Genomic DNA, 15520 nt, shown 5'->3' on the forward strand with positions numbered 1-15520 from the left:
TGCCCTGACACTAATAGCTCTTCTCTGAAGGAGCCAGCTGGAAGAAATGTGAAAGAAAATTAGGGAAAACCAAATCTCTATGAACCAGAGGGGATCTCAGGAAACAGCTAGTTCAACACCTCATTTTCTAGCCTGGAGAAGGAGTGTGTGTTGCGGGGGGGGGCGGGGGGGGCGGGGGGGCTGTGTCCTTAGGACAAAGGATGCATCTGCTGACTCTTCCTTGCTTTTTCTCTGAAATCACACATCTTGTTTTTAGACTGCATTAACTGCCTGTTGCAACCCCAACATCCTTGTTAACTCTAATACTAATGTAAATTTACTGAGAATGTTCCTTTGGTGAACAGGTGTGGGATTAGCTCAGTGCATCCCCCAAGGAAGCCTGGCCTGTGGTCTTTGCTAGGCTGTGCCTGCTTTCCCCTGTTTGACATCTGGACAACTGTTTATTTGGCCACATTAAGCTTTGCTTTGTGTGACACAAAGTCATTGTAAAATAATGCATTATTAAGTGTCTTTTTCAAATAAGGGGGAAAACTAGCAAGCTGTCACTGATTGTTTTATTGTTGGAAGGAAGATAAAGAAGTAAAATATGTACAAGGGAAGGTAGGAGCAATTCCAAAGAGTGTTTAGAACAGAAGCATTTGTTCCATCTTACTGATGTAGGTTTGTGAAACATGCCCAATAGCGAACCTGAGGCATTTATGTAAATAACCATCACACATACATTGCTATTTATTACTAACATGGACACAAATATGATCTATGGATTATCTTATGTACATTGTCCTAAGAATAAATAGACACACAGTGACACAAGTAAAAATAAAGGTTGAAAACGGACACATTGCCAGTTGGCTGAAACTTGGCATAGTTGAAATGGTGGACAGTTGCAAAAGTCAATAATTAACTAGTGAATAATGGAGAAATAGCTCTTCGGGAGCACTTTTGATTCTGGATATTTTATTTATTGACAGAAGATCCTCTGGGTATATGAAAGGGATCAAGACTCTTTTTCACTTTGGATTCTAAAATAGAGATAGAAGCATAAAGTTTTTAGCGTGCTATGACTATTATTTAAAGAGTATATCATGTACATACATTGCCTCATGTGGCCCTTACAAAACTCAGGAGTTTTTAGAATATGCATCATTCTTAACTTTATCATCATTTTCAGAAAATTGAGGTTTTTCAGAGTATGTGATTAGCTTGAAATTAAAGAGCTAATAAGTACCAGTGTTACTTTCTCCAGGGCTCTGATTTCATTCATTTGTAAAATATTTGTAAAATATTTATTATTGTAAAATATGTGCCAGACATGGGTAGTGACTACTGCAGGAAGTACAAAATAAGCAAATGAATATACATAATATCTTTACATAAGAAGTAATATAATGCAGGGAAAGTGGATAGATAGCAGCTTACAAGTGCTATTTCCTTAGGATGATGGAGGAAATTCCTTCTGAGAAGGTAACATACAGGCAGAGATGTGGATAGAGGCAAGGAGTGACCATCTGCCTCTGAGGTGGAGGTACTTTCTAGGCTGCAAGAACTGTCAGTGCAAAGGTCCTGAGGTGGCAATGAAGAATAGCAAAGAGACTTGTGGGATTGGGCTCTGTGAACAAGGGGAAAATAGTAGGGAGTGAAGTTGGAGAGAGAACCAGGTACCAGATCATGTGGGGCATTTGAGAGTGAGGCCACAGTAAGAAATTTGAAAGCTGTTTGAAGGCTACTTTGTCAATCTAACTAATGCATGGAGAACAGACTGAAGGGAAACGAGCTGGGGGCTTATAGCAGTGGCCAAGGTGATAAATGAAGGGGGAAAGGATGAGGAGGGATTCAAGAAGGGCTGTCAGAATTTGTTGCTGAATTGATGTAGGGTGTGAGAAAAAGAGAGAAGCCAAGGATTCCTTCTTGGTCTTTGGCCCAAGGAACCAGGTGAGTATTGGGATTGATTTCTGAAGTGTGATGTATGTGAAGGATGGTCACGTGTTTGGTTTTGCCTGAGTTGTGTCTGAGATGCTTATCAGGCAATAAAACAGAGATTTTTGAACTGGCAGTTAGATATACATTCTGTTGTTCAGGGGAGAGATTCAGCCTGTAGATATAAACTTAGTAGCATTAGTATATAGATGGTATTTAAGGCTATGAAACTAGATGACATCACTTGTGGAGTGAGTTTAAAGGGAGAAAAAGTCCAATTTTTCAGACTTAATACTAGTCAAATAATAAAGCAAAAATCCTGCACAGTTATTTAAAAGAAAAAAAGTTGAACTTATTTACATGTAAGGGAAGGAAAATTTCACTGAGTAATTCTCTAAGGAAGAAAAGTCAAAGTTTTAAAACCTTACAAAGAGTTCCATGGTAGTCCTGCTAACTCAGAACTGAATGAATGCATAGATCTGTGTAACTTGGTTAAAACAAGCCCTTTGGTTCACTAGCCAGCGAAGAGTTAAGTGCAGTAAAGGTCTGGTGTCCAGGGGTCACTTGGACTTCACAGTCATTGATCATCATCAGCCTGCTGGAATCACTGTGAAGAAATACAATATTCAGCCATGAGGGGCTGGGGATTTAGCTCAGTGACTCCGCTGCCTGCCTCCCAAGTGCAAGGACACAAGTTCAATCCCCGGTACCAAAAAAACAACAAAAAAAATTCAGCCATGAAACTCTCTAGTCAACTACTACTGGAAAGTGGAAAATTTTCCTTTTGCACAATCTGAAAGACGAGTTTCTGACAAAGAAGAGGGAAGAGGATGTACCGATGAAGTAGGAGGCAGCTGAGGGCTGTGTGGAAACCAATACATAAGGCATCCAAGAAGCAGGATGGGGCTGAGTGGTCAGATGTTGCCAAGAGGGTTAGTAAGATTAGAGCAGAGAGCTGCTTGTTGTATCTGCAGTAAGGGACCACTAGTGACCTTGTCTTGGAATTGTGGGGACAATCTTAACTTTTTAGTACATGTTATCAGTACATAATTATTACATTCCTTGTGGGGAGTTGGCACATGTTACATAACACATCTTAATTCTATTTTTGTCCCCTTTCCCACCCTTCCTTTCCTCCCATATCTTGGTCCCCTTCCCCTTTGTAAAAGATCTATCTCTGTTTCCTGTTATCTTTTATTTTGCTTTTTAGTTTGTATTTTGGGTTTCTCAGGTAAGAGAAATCATGCAGTTTTTCAGCTTGGGTGTCTGATTTATTTTACTTAACATTATGGTCTCAAGGTACATCCATTTTTCTACAAATGAGTGGTTTGTCCTTCTTTATGGCAGAGTAGTACTCCATTGTGTACACATACCATGTTTTCGTTGTCAGTTCACCAGTTGATAGACATATAGATCACTTCTGAAGTTTAGCCATTATGAACTGTGTTGCTGTAAACATGTGTGTGCATGTATCACTGTAATATGATGTCTTTATCTCTTTTAGGAAGGTACCCAGAAGGGTAATAGCTGGGTCAAGTGGAATTTCTATTTTTAATTATTTGAGAAATCTCCATACTGATTTCTATAGTGGTTGTATTAGTTTATGTCTACAACAATGTAGAAGGGTTCCTTTTCCCCCATGGCCTCTCCAGAATTTGTTATTATTTGATTTTTTGATGATAGCTATTCTTATTGGAGTAAGATGAAATCTCAGTGTTATTTTAATTTGTTTTTCTGTAAAGGGAAGAATGTTGAGCATTTTTTTCAAATATTTATGGCCAGTTTGTATCTCCTGAGAAGTTGCCCATGTTTTTCTTGGGTCTTTTATTTCAAGGAGTCCTAATTTTTTATATATTCTAGATATTAGTCCTCTTCCTAGATTTTAAATTATATTACAAAGCTATAATGATAAAAACAGCATGGTACTGGTACCAAACCAGACATGTGGATCAGTGGAACAGAATAACAGTGGTGGTGTACCTATGGCAATGTGTGCCAGAGCCCTCTCTGTTGGCACATGAGCAAGTTGCCCCACCAGTTGATCATTGGATAAGTTTTTTTTCCTACAACCTCAGTATTCAGATATAGTTGCAGAGTTGGCACTTTGCCATAAATAAGTGGTTTGGGGTGGCAGTTTGGGCACTCATCTCTAAAAGGGTCTCCATCTCTGGAATAGAGAGTGTATAGTGAACTCCAGGCAATTCAGCTATCTGATTTTTGACAAAGGGGGCAAAAACATGTATTGGAGGGAAGATGGCCTCTTTAAAAATGTTGCTGGGAAAACTGGCTAACCACATGGAGAAGACTGAGTCTAGACCCCTGTCTCACCATGTACTGCACTAAAATCAAAGTGGATCTAATATCTAAGCTTAATCTGCCAGAAGATAAAACTCTTGAAGACAAAGGTGTAGGCAAGGCCTTTTCAAACAGAACCCCAATTGCACAAGAAATAACGAATGAGTCAACAAATGGGATTTTATTGTACTTAAGAGAAATGGGGGTGTAGAAACAGGAACTGAGACAACCTTTAAGAGACTTGGCTGTAAAGGAGAGCAGAGTCATGGGGCAGTGTCTGGAGAGAATATGGAGGTCGAAGTGTCTTTTTTCTTTAAAGATGGCACATGTTTTGTGCAATCGAGAAGGGGGGTCAATTGCAACAGCAGATTCTTTGATAAAGAATGGCATTAACACCCAAGGGGAGAGACCAGCATTGCTTTTTTAAAAAATTAATTTTATTGGTACATTTTAGGTATATAATATAATGACATTCATCATTGGAAATTTGCACCTTTACATAATCTCTCTTGGTTCTTTTTTTTCCCCCATGCCCCTGCCCTCCCTTCAACCCCTCCGTCCCTCCCTATTTAAAAAGACTTTGTTTCCATTTTTTCATTTTCTCATATTATTTCCATTCCCTTCTTTCCTTTCCCCTACCCCTCCCACGGACCCTTCCCCTTTGCCCCATTCTTTTTTTTTTTTTTGGTATATTCTTTTATTGGTACATTTTAAGTGTACAATATAAGGACATTCATCACTGGAGATATGCACCTTTACATACTCTCTTGTTTCTTATTTTCCCCCCTTCCCTGCCCTCCCCTCTACCCCTCTATCCCTCCCTATTTACAAAGATTTTGTTTCCATTTTTTCATTTTCTCATATTAATTACATTCCCTTCTTTCCTTTCCCCTACTCCTCCCACTTCCCCTTCCCCTTTGCCCCTTTTCTTCCTGTTTCACGTTATCTATTATACCTTTTAGTCCTTATTTACACTTTCAGTTTCTCACCCTAGAGAAACTATTTGGTATTTACACATGTGTGTCCTATTTATTTCACTTAAGAATATCACCTCAATGTACATCCATTTAGCAATAAATGTCTCTAATTTCTCATTTTTATGGCTGAGTAGTACTCCATTTTATTAAAAAGCCACATTTTCTTTATCCAGTCTCCAGTTGATGTCCATTTGGGTTGTTTCCGAGCTTTAGCTATTACAAACTGTGCAGCTGTAAACAGGGGTGCATGGTATGATTCTTTTAATTCTTTGGGGAAGATACCCAGCAGGAGAATAGCTGGGTCAAATGGGACTTCCAGTCCTAGTTCTTTGAGGTATCTCCATACTGATTTCCACAGTAGTTGCACCAGTCTACACTCCCACCAGAAGTGGAGCAGTATTCCTCTTTCCCTATGGCCCCACCTGCATTTGTTATTGGTTGATTTTATCATAGCAGCTGCCATTCTTTCTGGGGTGAGGTGGAATCTCAGCGTTGTTTTCATTTGCATCTCTCAAAAGACCAGTGATGTTGAACATTTTTTCATGTATTTATTTGATATTTCTACTTCTTTGTCTGAGAAATGACTGTTCATTTCAGATGCCCATTTTTGGATTGGGTCTTTAAATTTGGGAGGTCTGATTTTTTAAAGTTCTTTGTAGATTCCAGATAGTAGACCTTCGAGGAACAGCAGGTGAAAATTTTTTCCCGCATTGTGGGTTGTCTCTTCACACTGTTGGTGGTTTCTCTTGCTATGCAGAAGCTTTTTCATAAGAAGAGATGCCACTTGTTGATTGTTTGTGCTAGTTCACAGGCAACTGAGGTTTTGTTGTTAAAATCTTTTTCTATGACAGTGTCTTCAAGAGTTCTAAGTAACCTCTCTTCCAGCCAGTTCAGCAATTCTGTTTTAATATTTAGATCTTTAATGCATTTTGATTTTAGTTTAGTGTATGGTGAGAGATATAGGTCTAGTTTTAATCTTTGGCAAGTTAAAACCCAATTTTTCCAGCACCATTTATTAAAGAGGCTATCTTTCCTCCAATGAGGGTATTTGGCTCCTTTGTCGAAGATGAGGTGGCTGAGTATGTCTGGAGTTGTTTCTGCATCTTTTAATCTGTTCCACTGGTCCTCCAGTCTGTTTCTTTACCAGTATCATGCTGTTTTTATCACGGTGGCTTTGTAGTATAGTTTCAAGTTGGGGATTGTGATGCCCATGCCATGTCTCTGTTGCCTAGAATTGCTTTTGCTATTCTAGGTCTCTTGTTCCAAATGAATTTTTGGATTGTTTTCTCAAGGTCTGTGAAGTATGATGGTGGAATTTCAATTGGGATTGCATTGAATCTGTATACCAGTTTTGGAAGTATGGCCATTTTCACTATGTTGATTCTTCCTACCCAGGAGGAAGGGATGTTTTCCCATTTTCTGATATCATCTTCAGTCTCTCTTTTTGGATTGCTATAGTTTTCAGTGAAGAGGTCTTTGTTTTCTTTCATTAGGTTGATTCCTAGGTATTTCGGTTTCTTGGATGCTGTTGTGAAAGGAATTGTTTGCCCTGTTTCTCTCTCACTGAGTTGTTGTTCATGTAGAGGAAAGCTATTGATTTTTGTCTGTTGACCTTGTATCCAGCTACTCTACTGAATTTGGTTATTAAGTCTAGAAGACTTTTGGTGGAGTTCTTGGGGTCTTCTAGATAGAGTATCATGTCACCTGCATATAATGACAATCTGACTTCTTCATCTCCTATCTTTATTCCTTTTATTTCTTTCTCTTGTCTAATTACCATGGCTAATGTTTCCAAAACTATATTGAACAAGAGTGGTGATAGTGGACATCCTTGTCATGTTCCTGAATTTAGTGTGAAGGATTTCAGTTTTTGACCATTTAGTATGATATTGGCTGTTGGTTTTTCATAGATAGCTTTTATCAGATTTAGGTAGAGACCATCTATTCCAATTTTTTGTAGGGTTTTTTTTTTATCATAAATGCATGTTGGATTTTGTCAAATGCTTTTTCTGCATCTATTGAGATGATCATATGGTTTTTGTCCTTGGCTCTATTGATATAGTGTATTACATTGATTGATTTGTGTATGTTGAACCATCCCTGCATTCTTGGGATGAATCCCACTTGGTCAGGGTGTATGATCTTCTTGATGATCTTCTGCATTCTATTTGTCAGTATATTATTAAGGATGTTTGCTTCTATGTTCATTAGTGAGATTGGCTTATGGTTCTTTTTTTCAGTTGGGTCTTTCCCTGCTTTGGGGATCAAGGTGATGCTTGCTTCCAGGAATGAATTTGGGACTATTACCTCCCTTTCAATTTCACTGAAGAGTTGAAACAGTAGTGGCAGTCGTTCCTCTTTAAATGTCTTGTAGAATTCATCAGTGAAGCCATCAGAAACCTGGGGTTTTCTTAGTTGGTGTGTTTTTAATTATGTTTTAAATTTCAGTGATTGATATTAGGTCATTTAGAATTTTTAGGTCTTCTTCCTTTAATTTTGGTAATTCATACATATCTAGGAATCTGTCCATTTCTTTTGTGTTTTCCACCTTATTGGCATATTGGTTCTCAAAGTACATATTGATGATCCTCTGGATTTCTGCTGGGTCTGTTGTAATTTCATCCTTTTCATTCCTAATTGGATGGATTTGGGCCTTTTCTTTCCTTTTTCTGATAAGGTTGGCTAAGGATTTGTCAATTTTGTTTATTCTTTTGAAGAACCAACTCTTGGCTTCATTGACTTTTTTGTACCATTCTCTTAGTCTCCATTGCATTGATTTCTGCTCTAATTTTTATAATTTCCTCCCTTGTATGAGCTTTGGGTGTGTTCTGCTCTTCTTTTTCTAGAAGCTTGAGATTCAGCATCAGGTTGTTTAATTGGGCTCACTCTGTTTTCCTAATATGAGTATTTACTGCTATGAATTTCCCTCATAAGACAGTTTTCATTGTGTCCCATAGATTTCGATATGTTGCATTGTCATTGTCATTTAATTGTAGAAACTAATTTCTTCTTTAATTTCCTCTGTGACCCATTAGTTATTCAGAAATGTGTTGTTCAGTTTCCATGTTTCTATGAAATTCTTGTGATTTCTTTTGCTATTGATCTCCAATTTCATCGCACTATGATCTGATAATATACAGGGGATAACTTCAATTCCTTTGCACTTACTTAAACATGTTCTATGAGCCAGTATGTGATCTGTTTTGGAAAATGACCCATGTGCAGCTGAGAAGAATGTGTATTCTGATTTTGTGGGGTGGAATGCTCTGTAAACATCTGTTAAGTTCATTTGTTCAAGAATTTGATTGAGTTCTAGTATGTTGTTGCTTATTTTTTGTCTAGTTGATCCATCTATTTGTGACAGTGGGGTATTGAGGTCCCCCACTACTATTGTATTAGTGCTTATTTGATTTTTCATGTCCATTAGTATTTGTTTTATATAGTTGGGTTTACTAGTGTTTGATCCCTATATGTTTATGTCTATATCTCTTCCTCTTGGATTGTTCCCTCCTCTGTCTCTCTTAATCAGTGTTGGTTTGAAATCCACTTGATCTGCAAAGAGGATAGCTACTCCTGCTTTTTTTCGGGTTCCTGTTGCATGGAATATTGTTTTCCACCCTTGAACTTTCAGTCTGTGAGTTTCTTTTTGAATTAAGTGTGTTTCTTGCATGCAGAGTATTGTTGGATCTTGTTTCTTGACCCATTCTGCCAGTCTACTTCTTTTGATTGGGGAATTGAGACCGTTAACATTGATGGTTATAATTGATATGTATTGACTTATCCTTGTCATGATTTTTTCTTTTTGTTGGATTCTCCCCCTTTGCATTTAATTTCTTGTTGTGCCTGATAGATTCATTCTGCTGGGCTTCCTGGGGTTGTGATCCTTGTTGTCTTTTCCTAGGATATTGTCTAAAATTTTTTGGAGCACTGGTTTGGTATTCATGAAGTTCCTAAGGTGCTCTTTGTCATGAAAATATCATTTCTCCATTAATTTTGAAAGATACTTCTTGCCGGGTATATCAATCTGAGTTGGAGGCTGTTTTGCTTTAGGGCTTGAAATATGTCACTTTAAGCTCTTCTTGCCTTGAGGGTTTGCATTGAGAAGTCTGCTGTGATTCTGTTGGGCTTTCCTTTGTATGTGATTTATTTCTTTTCTCTAAGTGCTTGTAGAATTTTGTTCTTCTGTTGGCTTTCTGGAATCTTGCCTATTATATGCCTATGTGTAGATTTTTTTTTATCAAGGCTAGTTGGAGTCCTATATGCCTCACTGATCTTTATGTCAAATTCTTTTCCCCTGCTTGGGAAGTTTTCTGCCATCCCTTCTGTGAACAGTTTTTTTATGTCATCTGCACTCTCTCCTGTTTCTTCATTGACTCTGATCAGTCTTATGTCATTCTTCTTTGCATCGTGTAGAAGCTGCTGAATTGATTTCTTGTGGTCCCTTACTATTTTAAAGAAATTTTTCTTTTTCTGGTCACTAATTGCTATTTTCTCTTCTGTATCTGAAATTCTGTCCTCGCATTTGGCTCATTCTGCTGTGTAAACTTTCATTGGAGTTTTTAATGTCCTGGAAATCTGTTTGCATCTGTCTTATGGACTCCATTTATTTCCTATGTTGGGATTCCATCATGTTTCTCAGCTCCTCTGTTTTTTTTATCTGTGTCCTCTGTAGATTTATTAATCATATCTTGCACTATGGGTAAAATCTCTGCTGATATCTGAGAAATTATTTCTGATTTCATGTTTTCCAGATCCTCTTTTTTTGCCAGTTCAGGGAGTCCAGGTGGTTGAGTATCAGATTGTTCCATTTTGTTTGCCTTTGGGGTTGCTTTAGGTGATCTGGAAGTCTTGTTTTGAGACTTGTTTGCATGTCTTCTCATTTCAGTGAGGGGGGCAGGATGTCTGCTGCTGGCATCCCTCCTAGGTGCTGGGGGTGGTGGTACAGAGGGCCAGAAAGTTCACCTCCTCTGCACTGAGAACAGCTCTGCTCCTCGGCATTGCTTAAGAGTATAAGCAACTTATCCTTTGCAACAGGAGAGAAGGTCACATTACAGGGTACAGTCAGTGGGTAGATTTGCTTCTTTTTTTCTCGAAGAAAAAAGAAACCAGTTTGCTATGAATGTGAAGGAATGAGGGGAACTGGAAGATTAAGTTTGAGGGTGATAGTGGAGTGATACATGGTGAAAATATAGTGTCACGAGCTGATGTCTTCCCCCTGCCTTCATACCCTGCAGTGCCTACAAAGGGCTCATAAAATCACCAGAACAACAATCAAAGTCTTGCCAGTAGCCTGTGAATAATACCTTCAGTCCAGGTATGTTCCTGTCCTTTTTTCTCTTTAGGCCATCACTTGGGCACCTGCAAATTCCTGCCCTTCCCCATCCCATTTACCTTCCATTTATTCCAGGACCCAAGAGGGCCTAAGATTCATTCTACTTGAGATAGTTTTGCCTCATACATCTGTGTTGCTGAGGCCCATTTCACTCTGGATCTTCCTATTTTAAGAGTGGAGCACTAACAATATTAAGTGGAATGCTTCTCGTAGCAAGGCTTCTCTTTGTGATAGAAAACTCCTTTCTCACCAGGAATGAAGATGGGTTTGGATGAGGATTGTGAAAATAACTCACGTCCTCTTCTCCTTGCACTTGCTCAATGCAGAAGTCATTTTCTGAATATTACACATATTCTATGAACTTTGACTTGCTCTCATTCTGACCCAGGTGTGTCCAAGTTTGGCAAGCAACTTCATTCATGTAGGCTGTGTTTTTTCTGGTCTTTAACTTTTCAGGTAGGGAGGTCCATTCTTTTGGTTGATCCTTCCATTAGTTCCTGCAGCCTTATCCAGATTTTTAATCCCTCTACCCTCCTCTGGGAACTAGATTGAGACCCTTTTGATCTCAGAATTCTGGAATTTTGTGCCAGGGCAGGATAAAATTTCCTGTTTTCTGATCCTATACTCAATTCTGGGGATGCCCAGCAATTTGTTGGCATTTTGATTGACCATAAATTGCTTTAAACTATGTCTGTAGAGTTGGCCCACAGTGATATCCATATCTCCTTATCATTTATGACTCAGCCCTGTAGAGATCTTTTATAAAATGCTTTCAGATATTTTGTTTTTATCTCTGAATATATTACCTGGCTCTCATCCAGGTAAAAAATCATCTGCCATTCTGTGCCCACTCATAGAATCATTAGTACTTCCTGAAGCCTAGCCCCATTGATTTGATTCTTCACATCCAGGAAGAAGTAACTACTATTTCCAAACAGTATGGTTAAGAAAAATGACATCCGTTAGAAACAGGGAAATATAGCTCAAGCTTAGTCTTCCTGTTGCTTCAATATTAAAAAATTAAAATTTGAGCTAAACTGATGACTCGGACATAGAGATTTCAGTTTTTATTTACATGGGAATCATTGCAAGTGTATGGTTGTCATAGTCTTCCTAGGCCTTTCACACTGTTGTCCTACTCTATAGTGACCTTCAACCTTAGACATTTTCCAGGGTGGAGCCTGGCAGGGATTGTAGAGAAACAAGGACCACCTTGCACTAGTTTGTAGAGCCCCATGTTGGGTGGTGGAAGGAGCATGGGCTTTTCTATCAGTGGGCCTGCTCTGTTGATTCTCTCTTTGATAACCTGCTTACTCCTGGCTGTGTGGTCTCAGTCAAGGTATCTCACCTCATTAAGCCCCAGTTTCCTCAGTTCCAAAATGAGGACAATAATAGTATTTATTATGAATAAATGAAATCATACATTTGAAGTACTTAGCCGAGTGCCTGTTCCATATATGCATAACACATACTAATCAGTTTTTAAAGTCTAGTGCACTTAGCCCTCCCCAAGAAAACTTACACAGTATTGAGTTCACTTCTTTGAGCCCCATTGTCCACCTATAAAGAGAGTTGATGTGAGGATGAAATGAGATGGCTCCTCTCTGCAGATCCCTAGCATAACTCCTGAGCCCTTTCAGTGCATTTCCTCTGAGCCATTTTGTAAAAGTGCTGCAGGAAGGTGTGTCTGGCTTTGACTAATTCAGTTTTGATCTCTGTAAGGTCAGATGTCAAAAACTCTTTTACAGGTACCCAGGAGCCAGCATTTCCAATTCAGATCAGTGGAAGGCAGAGATTCTTCCTTTTTAAGAATGCCCATGCTGTTCTAATTTCAGGGGCACATGGTCCTGTGGGCAGCTTTACCCAAAGGCGGCACTTATACAAACAGTGGAGTGCTCTGGAAAGGAAAGGCTGCCATGGACACCCAGGTTGAGATTTTCCTAATGTGCATGAGGTGGAGTTGATGTTAAAAAGAAGCTGGACCCTGCATTGCTGAGAATAGGACCCTGCATTGCTGGTACTATAGGGGATGCAGAGGAAACTGGAGGCCATATAGCCTGAGGAAATGCTTCTGCTACTCTCGCTGCTTTTTCTTCTTTATCTTCTTCCTTTTCTTCATAAAATAACTCTTAAGTGGCTACTGCTGGAGTGACAAATAAGCCTTCCTATAGTAGAATGTAGCCTTTTGATAGTAGGCAGTCCTGGGCTGAGTTTGGATTCTATCACTGACCTTGTGCGTTTCAGCTGTTGCCGTGGAGATGACAGTTCCTATCTTAGAGAATCACTATGAGTAAAGAGCCCAGGATGTTACCTGCCCTATGGAAGGTGCAGAAGAAACTCCAGTTCCCTTCCTTCTCTCCTCCCCTCACTCAGTTTTGCTACACCTGCTAAACAGAACTCATTCTCAAGTCTTTCCTTCTTTAGCAGAAAAAAGTTTTGCCTCCCACAAAATATTAGCACACAGTGATTAAGTTGGGGATTTTCTTGAAACACTGTACAAGAGCACAGCACGTAGCATGTACTCATTTGATTTGTAGATACAGTATAATGACTTTTCACCATATGAAAGTCCTCTGGGGTAATGTAAAAGACAGGAATAACACTGCTTAGTTCTTTTTTTTAGCCTTTCTTTCCGTTATGCAAATCAGAAACATTAATCCTTTGTGACTCCCTGCCCTCTTGGATATGGGAAAACCCATCACCTACCTTCTTTCTCATTGAAAATAACATAATTGTCAAGCACTCATTCCTTTTTTTTGAGACAGGGTCTCACTTTGTAGTTCAGACTGGCCCTGAACTCATTATGTAGCTCAGGCTGGCCTCAAACTTGCAGCAATCCTCCTGCCTCTGCCTCCAGTGTGCTGGGATTACAGGTGTGAGCCACCACACCCGGCTCAAGTACTCATAACTTCTGAGTACAATTTCAACCCTCTCTTTGATAAGGCAATAACCCAAGCAAATAATATTAGATGAAGTTACAAGCTGCAGTATAAAGTAGAGATGGAGGTGAGATGAATTGAAGTTCTCTATAAAGTTGCACAAAATCTTACAGGCTATTAGACTTTGGATAGAGCTATTAAACCAACCCATTAAATTGCTTGGCTTCCAGTTCATCTTCTAGACTTCCTTGGCATAGCCTTCAACACAATATTAGACTTCTTAGATCTCGCTGCTCTTGGTAGTAAACGTACATCATAGTCTTGAGGTCAACTCAGTCTATTAGTGTCTCAGTCCTTTTTCCTCATCTTTCCAGTGAATGGCATGAAAGCCCTTTAAGACCTATTTTTATGAGTGATACTGAGTTACAGCTATAAGACCTATGCTAAGCACATGGATCATTATTCTCTCTTTCTCTTTCATGTCCAGGTCATAGCACCTTGGAGTCACCAACAAACATGCCTTCTTCTCCTGATTATTTTTTGTGGAATCTGACCTGGATAATGAAAGACTCCTTCCCTTTCCTGTCTCATCGCAGCCGATATGGTAAGTATATTTTTGGTAGTTATTTGTGATGCACCATCACTAGCTCATAATTAAGCAAGATAGGAGCTTTGGTTGGTGACTAATGGCTCTACAGGGATCTTTTATCCCCCTATATGAAAAGAAATCTTTCTGTGTCTTCTGTTTCCTAAAGGCACCCAATGCTACCAGACCATTCCAGCTGCGTTGTATATAATAAAGGAAGCCAAAAGGGTCCCCCTCACTGAAAAGGGGCCCTTCAATTTGACTTTAATTGGTCAGCGGGCGTCCCCTCTCTCCAGCTTTTTATAAGCTCTTGGTCTCCACGATGGACTGTAAGAAGGTGGGGTCGGGAGCTGGCAGGACTCTGTCCCATATATTTGGATAACCTGTTGTACTTGGCCCAGATTAATGAGATATTGTAAGAGTCTGGTGGTCTCTGGGTCTACCGTAATATCAGAGGATAGAAATGGCCTCCCATATAACATCTCAAATGGGTGCTCGCTTTGGCAGCACATATATTAACATCTCAAATGGGCTCAAACTTGACCCCATTTGGGGCATGTTATGAACCCTTATGAGTGCTATTGGCAGCAACTGGAGCCAGGATTCAGATGTCTCTTGGCAAAGCTTTGCCAGAGTTTGCTTTAGGGTCTAGTTGGCTCTCTCTACCTTTCCAGAAGATTGAAGCTTCCAGATAGAATGGAGGTGATACTTTATTCCTAAAGCCTTTGCCTCTCCCTGAGTTATTTGAGAGGTAAAAGTAGGTCCATTGTCTCTCTGGAGACACTGGGGTCATCCAAATCTGGGAATGCTTTCCTTAAGAAGCACCTTGACAACCTCAGTAGCCTTTTCTGAATGAGTAGGAAAGGCTTCACTCCAGCTGTAAAGGTGTCAGTCAGGACCAACATCTGTTTAAATCCTCCACGTGGTGGTATATGGGTGAAATCTAATTGCTGGTCCTCCCCAAAGTGTGTCCCTCTCCTCTGCACAGGTTCTGAAAAAGGAGGTGGTTTGGGTTTGCCCAGGTTATTATAGGCACAGAATAGGCAAGCTTTGTAGACCTGTCACGGGGTTGCCGCTAGTCCTAGGGCTGCGAGTGACTGTTTCCAGTGGAACATCTCTTCCCATATGGAAAGAATCATGAAATGTTTTTATAGCCTTCCATTGTATCCCTTGAGGAAGGATTAGTTTGTTTTCTGAATACCACCAGAGTCCCTTTTTAAATCCCCCTTGTCCCGAGGCCCATTTATCTTCCTGGGGAATATAGACTGGTGTTAATGTTTCCTCAGGAACTGAGAATAAGGCTGGAGTCTAAGGGGGCTATAGGGCTACCCTTTCTGATTTTCTGTCAGCCTTTTGATTTCCCAAGATGACTTCAGACATGTCTCTTTGGTGCCCTTTACAGTACATGACTGCAACCTGCTTGGGAGGGTGGACCGCCTCTATGAGTTGTAGAATTTCCTGCTTTTGCTTTATGGATGATTGACAAAGCTACTGCCATCAGGGAACCACACCTCCTCAGGGTTTTGCAGGGCTA

The 15520-nt window shown here is 39.7% G+C and overlaps 1 protein-coding gene across 1 annotated transcript in view; it reads left to right on the forward strand.

Moving 5' to 3' along the window:
• The window catches only part of Alk (ALK receptor tyrosine kinase), a 703900-nt gene that overhangs the window by 204429 nt on the left and 483951 nt on the right, over positions 1 to 15520 (forward strand). Inside the window, exon 2 of the mRNA XM_004839247.4 lies at positions 13888 to 14004. Coding sequence (XP_004839304.1) covers positions 13888 to 14004 — 117 coding nt within the window. The remainder of the gene's footprint in view (positions 1 to 13887; positions 14005 to 15520) is intronic.

The sequence above is a fragment of the Heterocephalus glaber genome, unplaced genomic scaffold (genome assembly GCF_053883595.1).
Source record: "Heterocephalus glaber isolate CG9 unplaced genomic scaffold, H.glaber_assembly_v1.0 deba00001457, whole genome shotgun sequence".
In the NCBI taxonomy this organism is placed as follows: Eukaryota; Metazoa; Chordata; class Mammalia; order Rodentia; family Bathyergidae; genus Heterocephalus; species Heterocephalus glaber.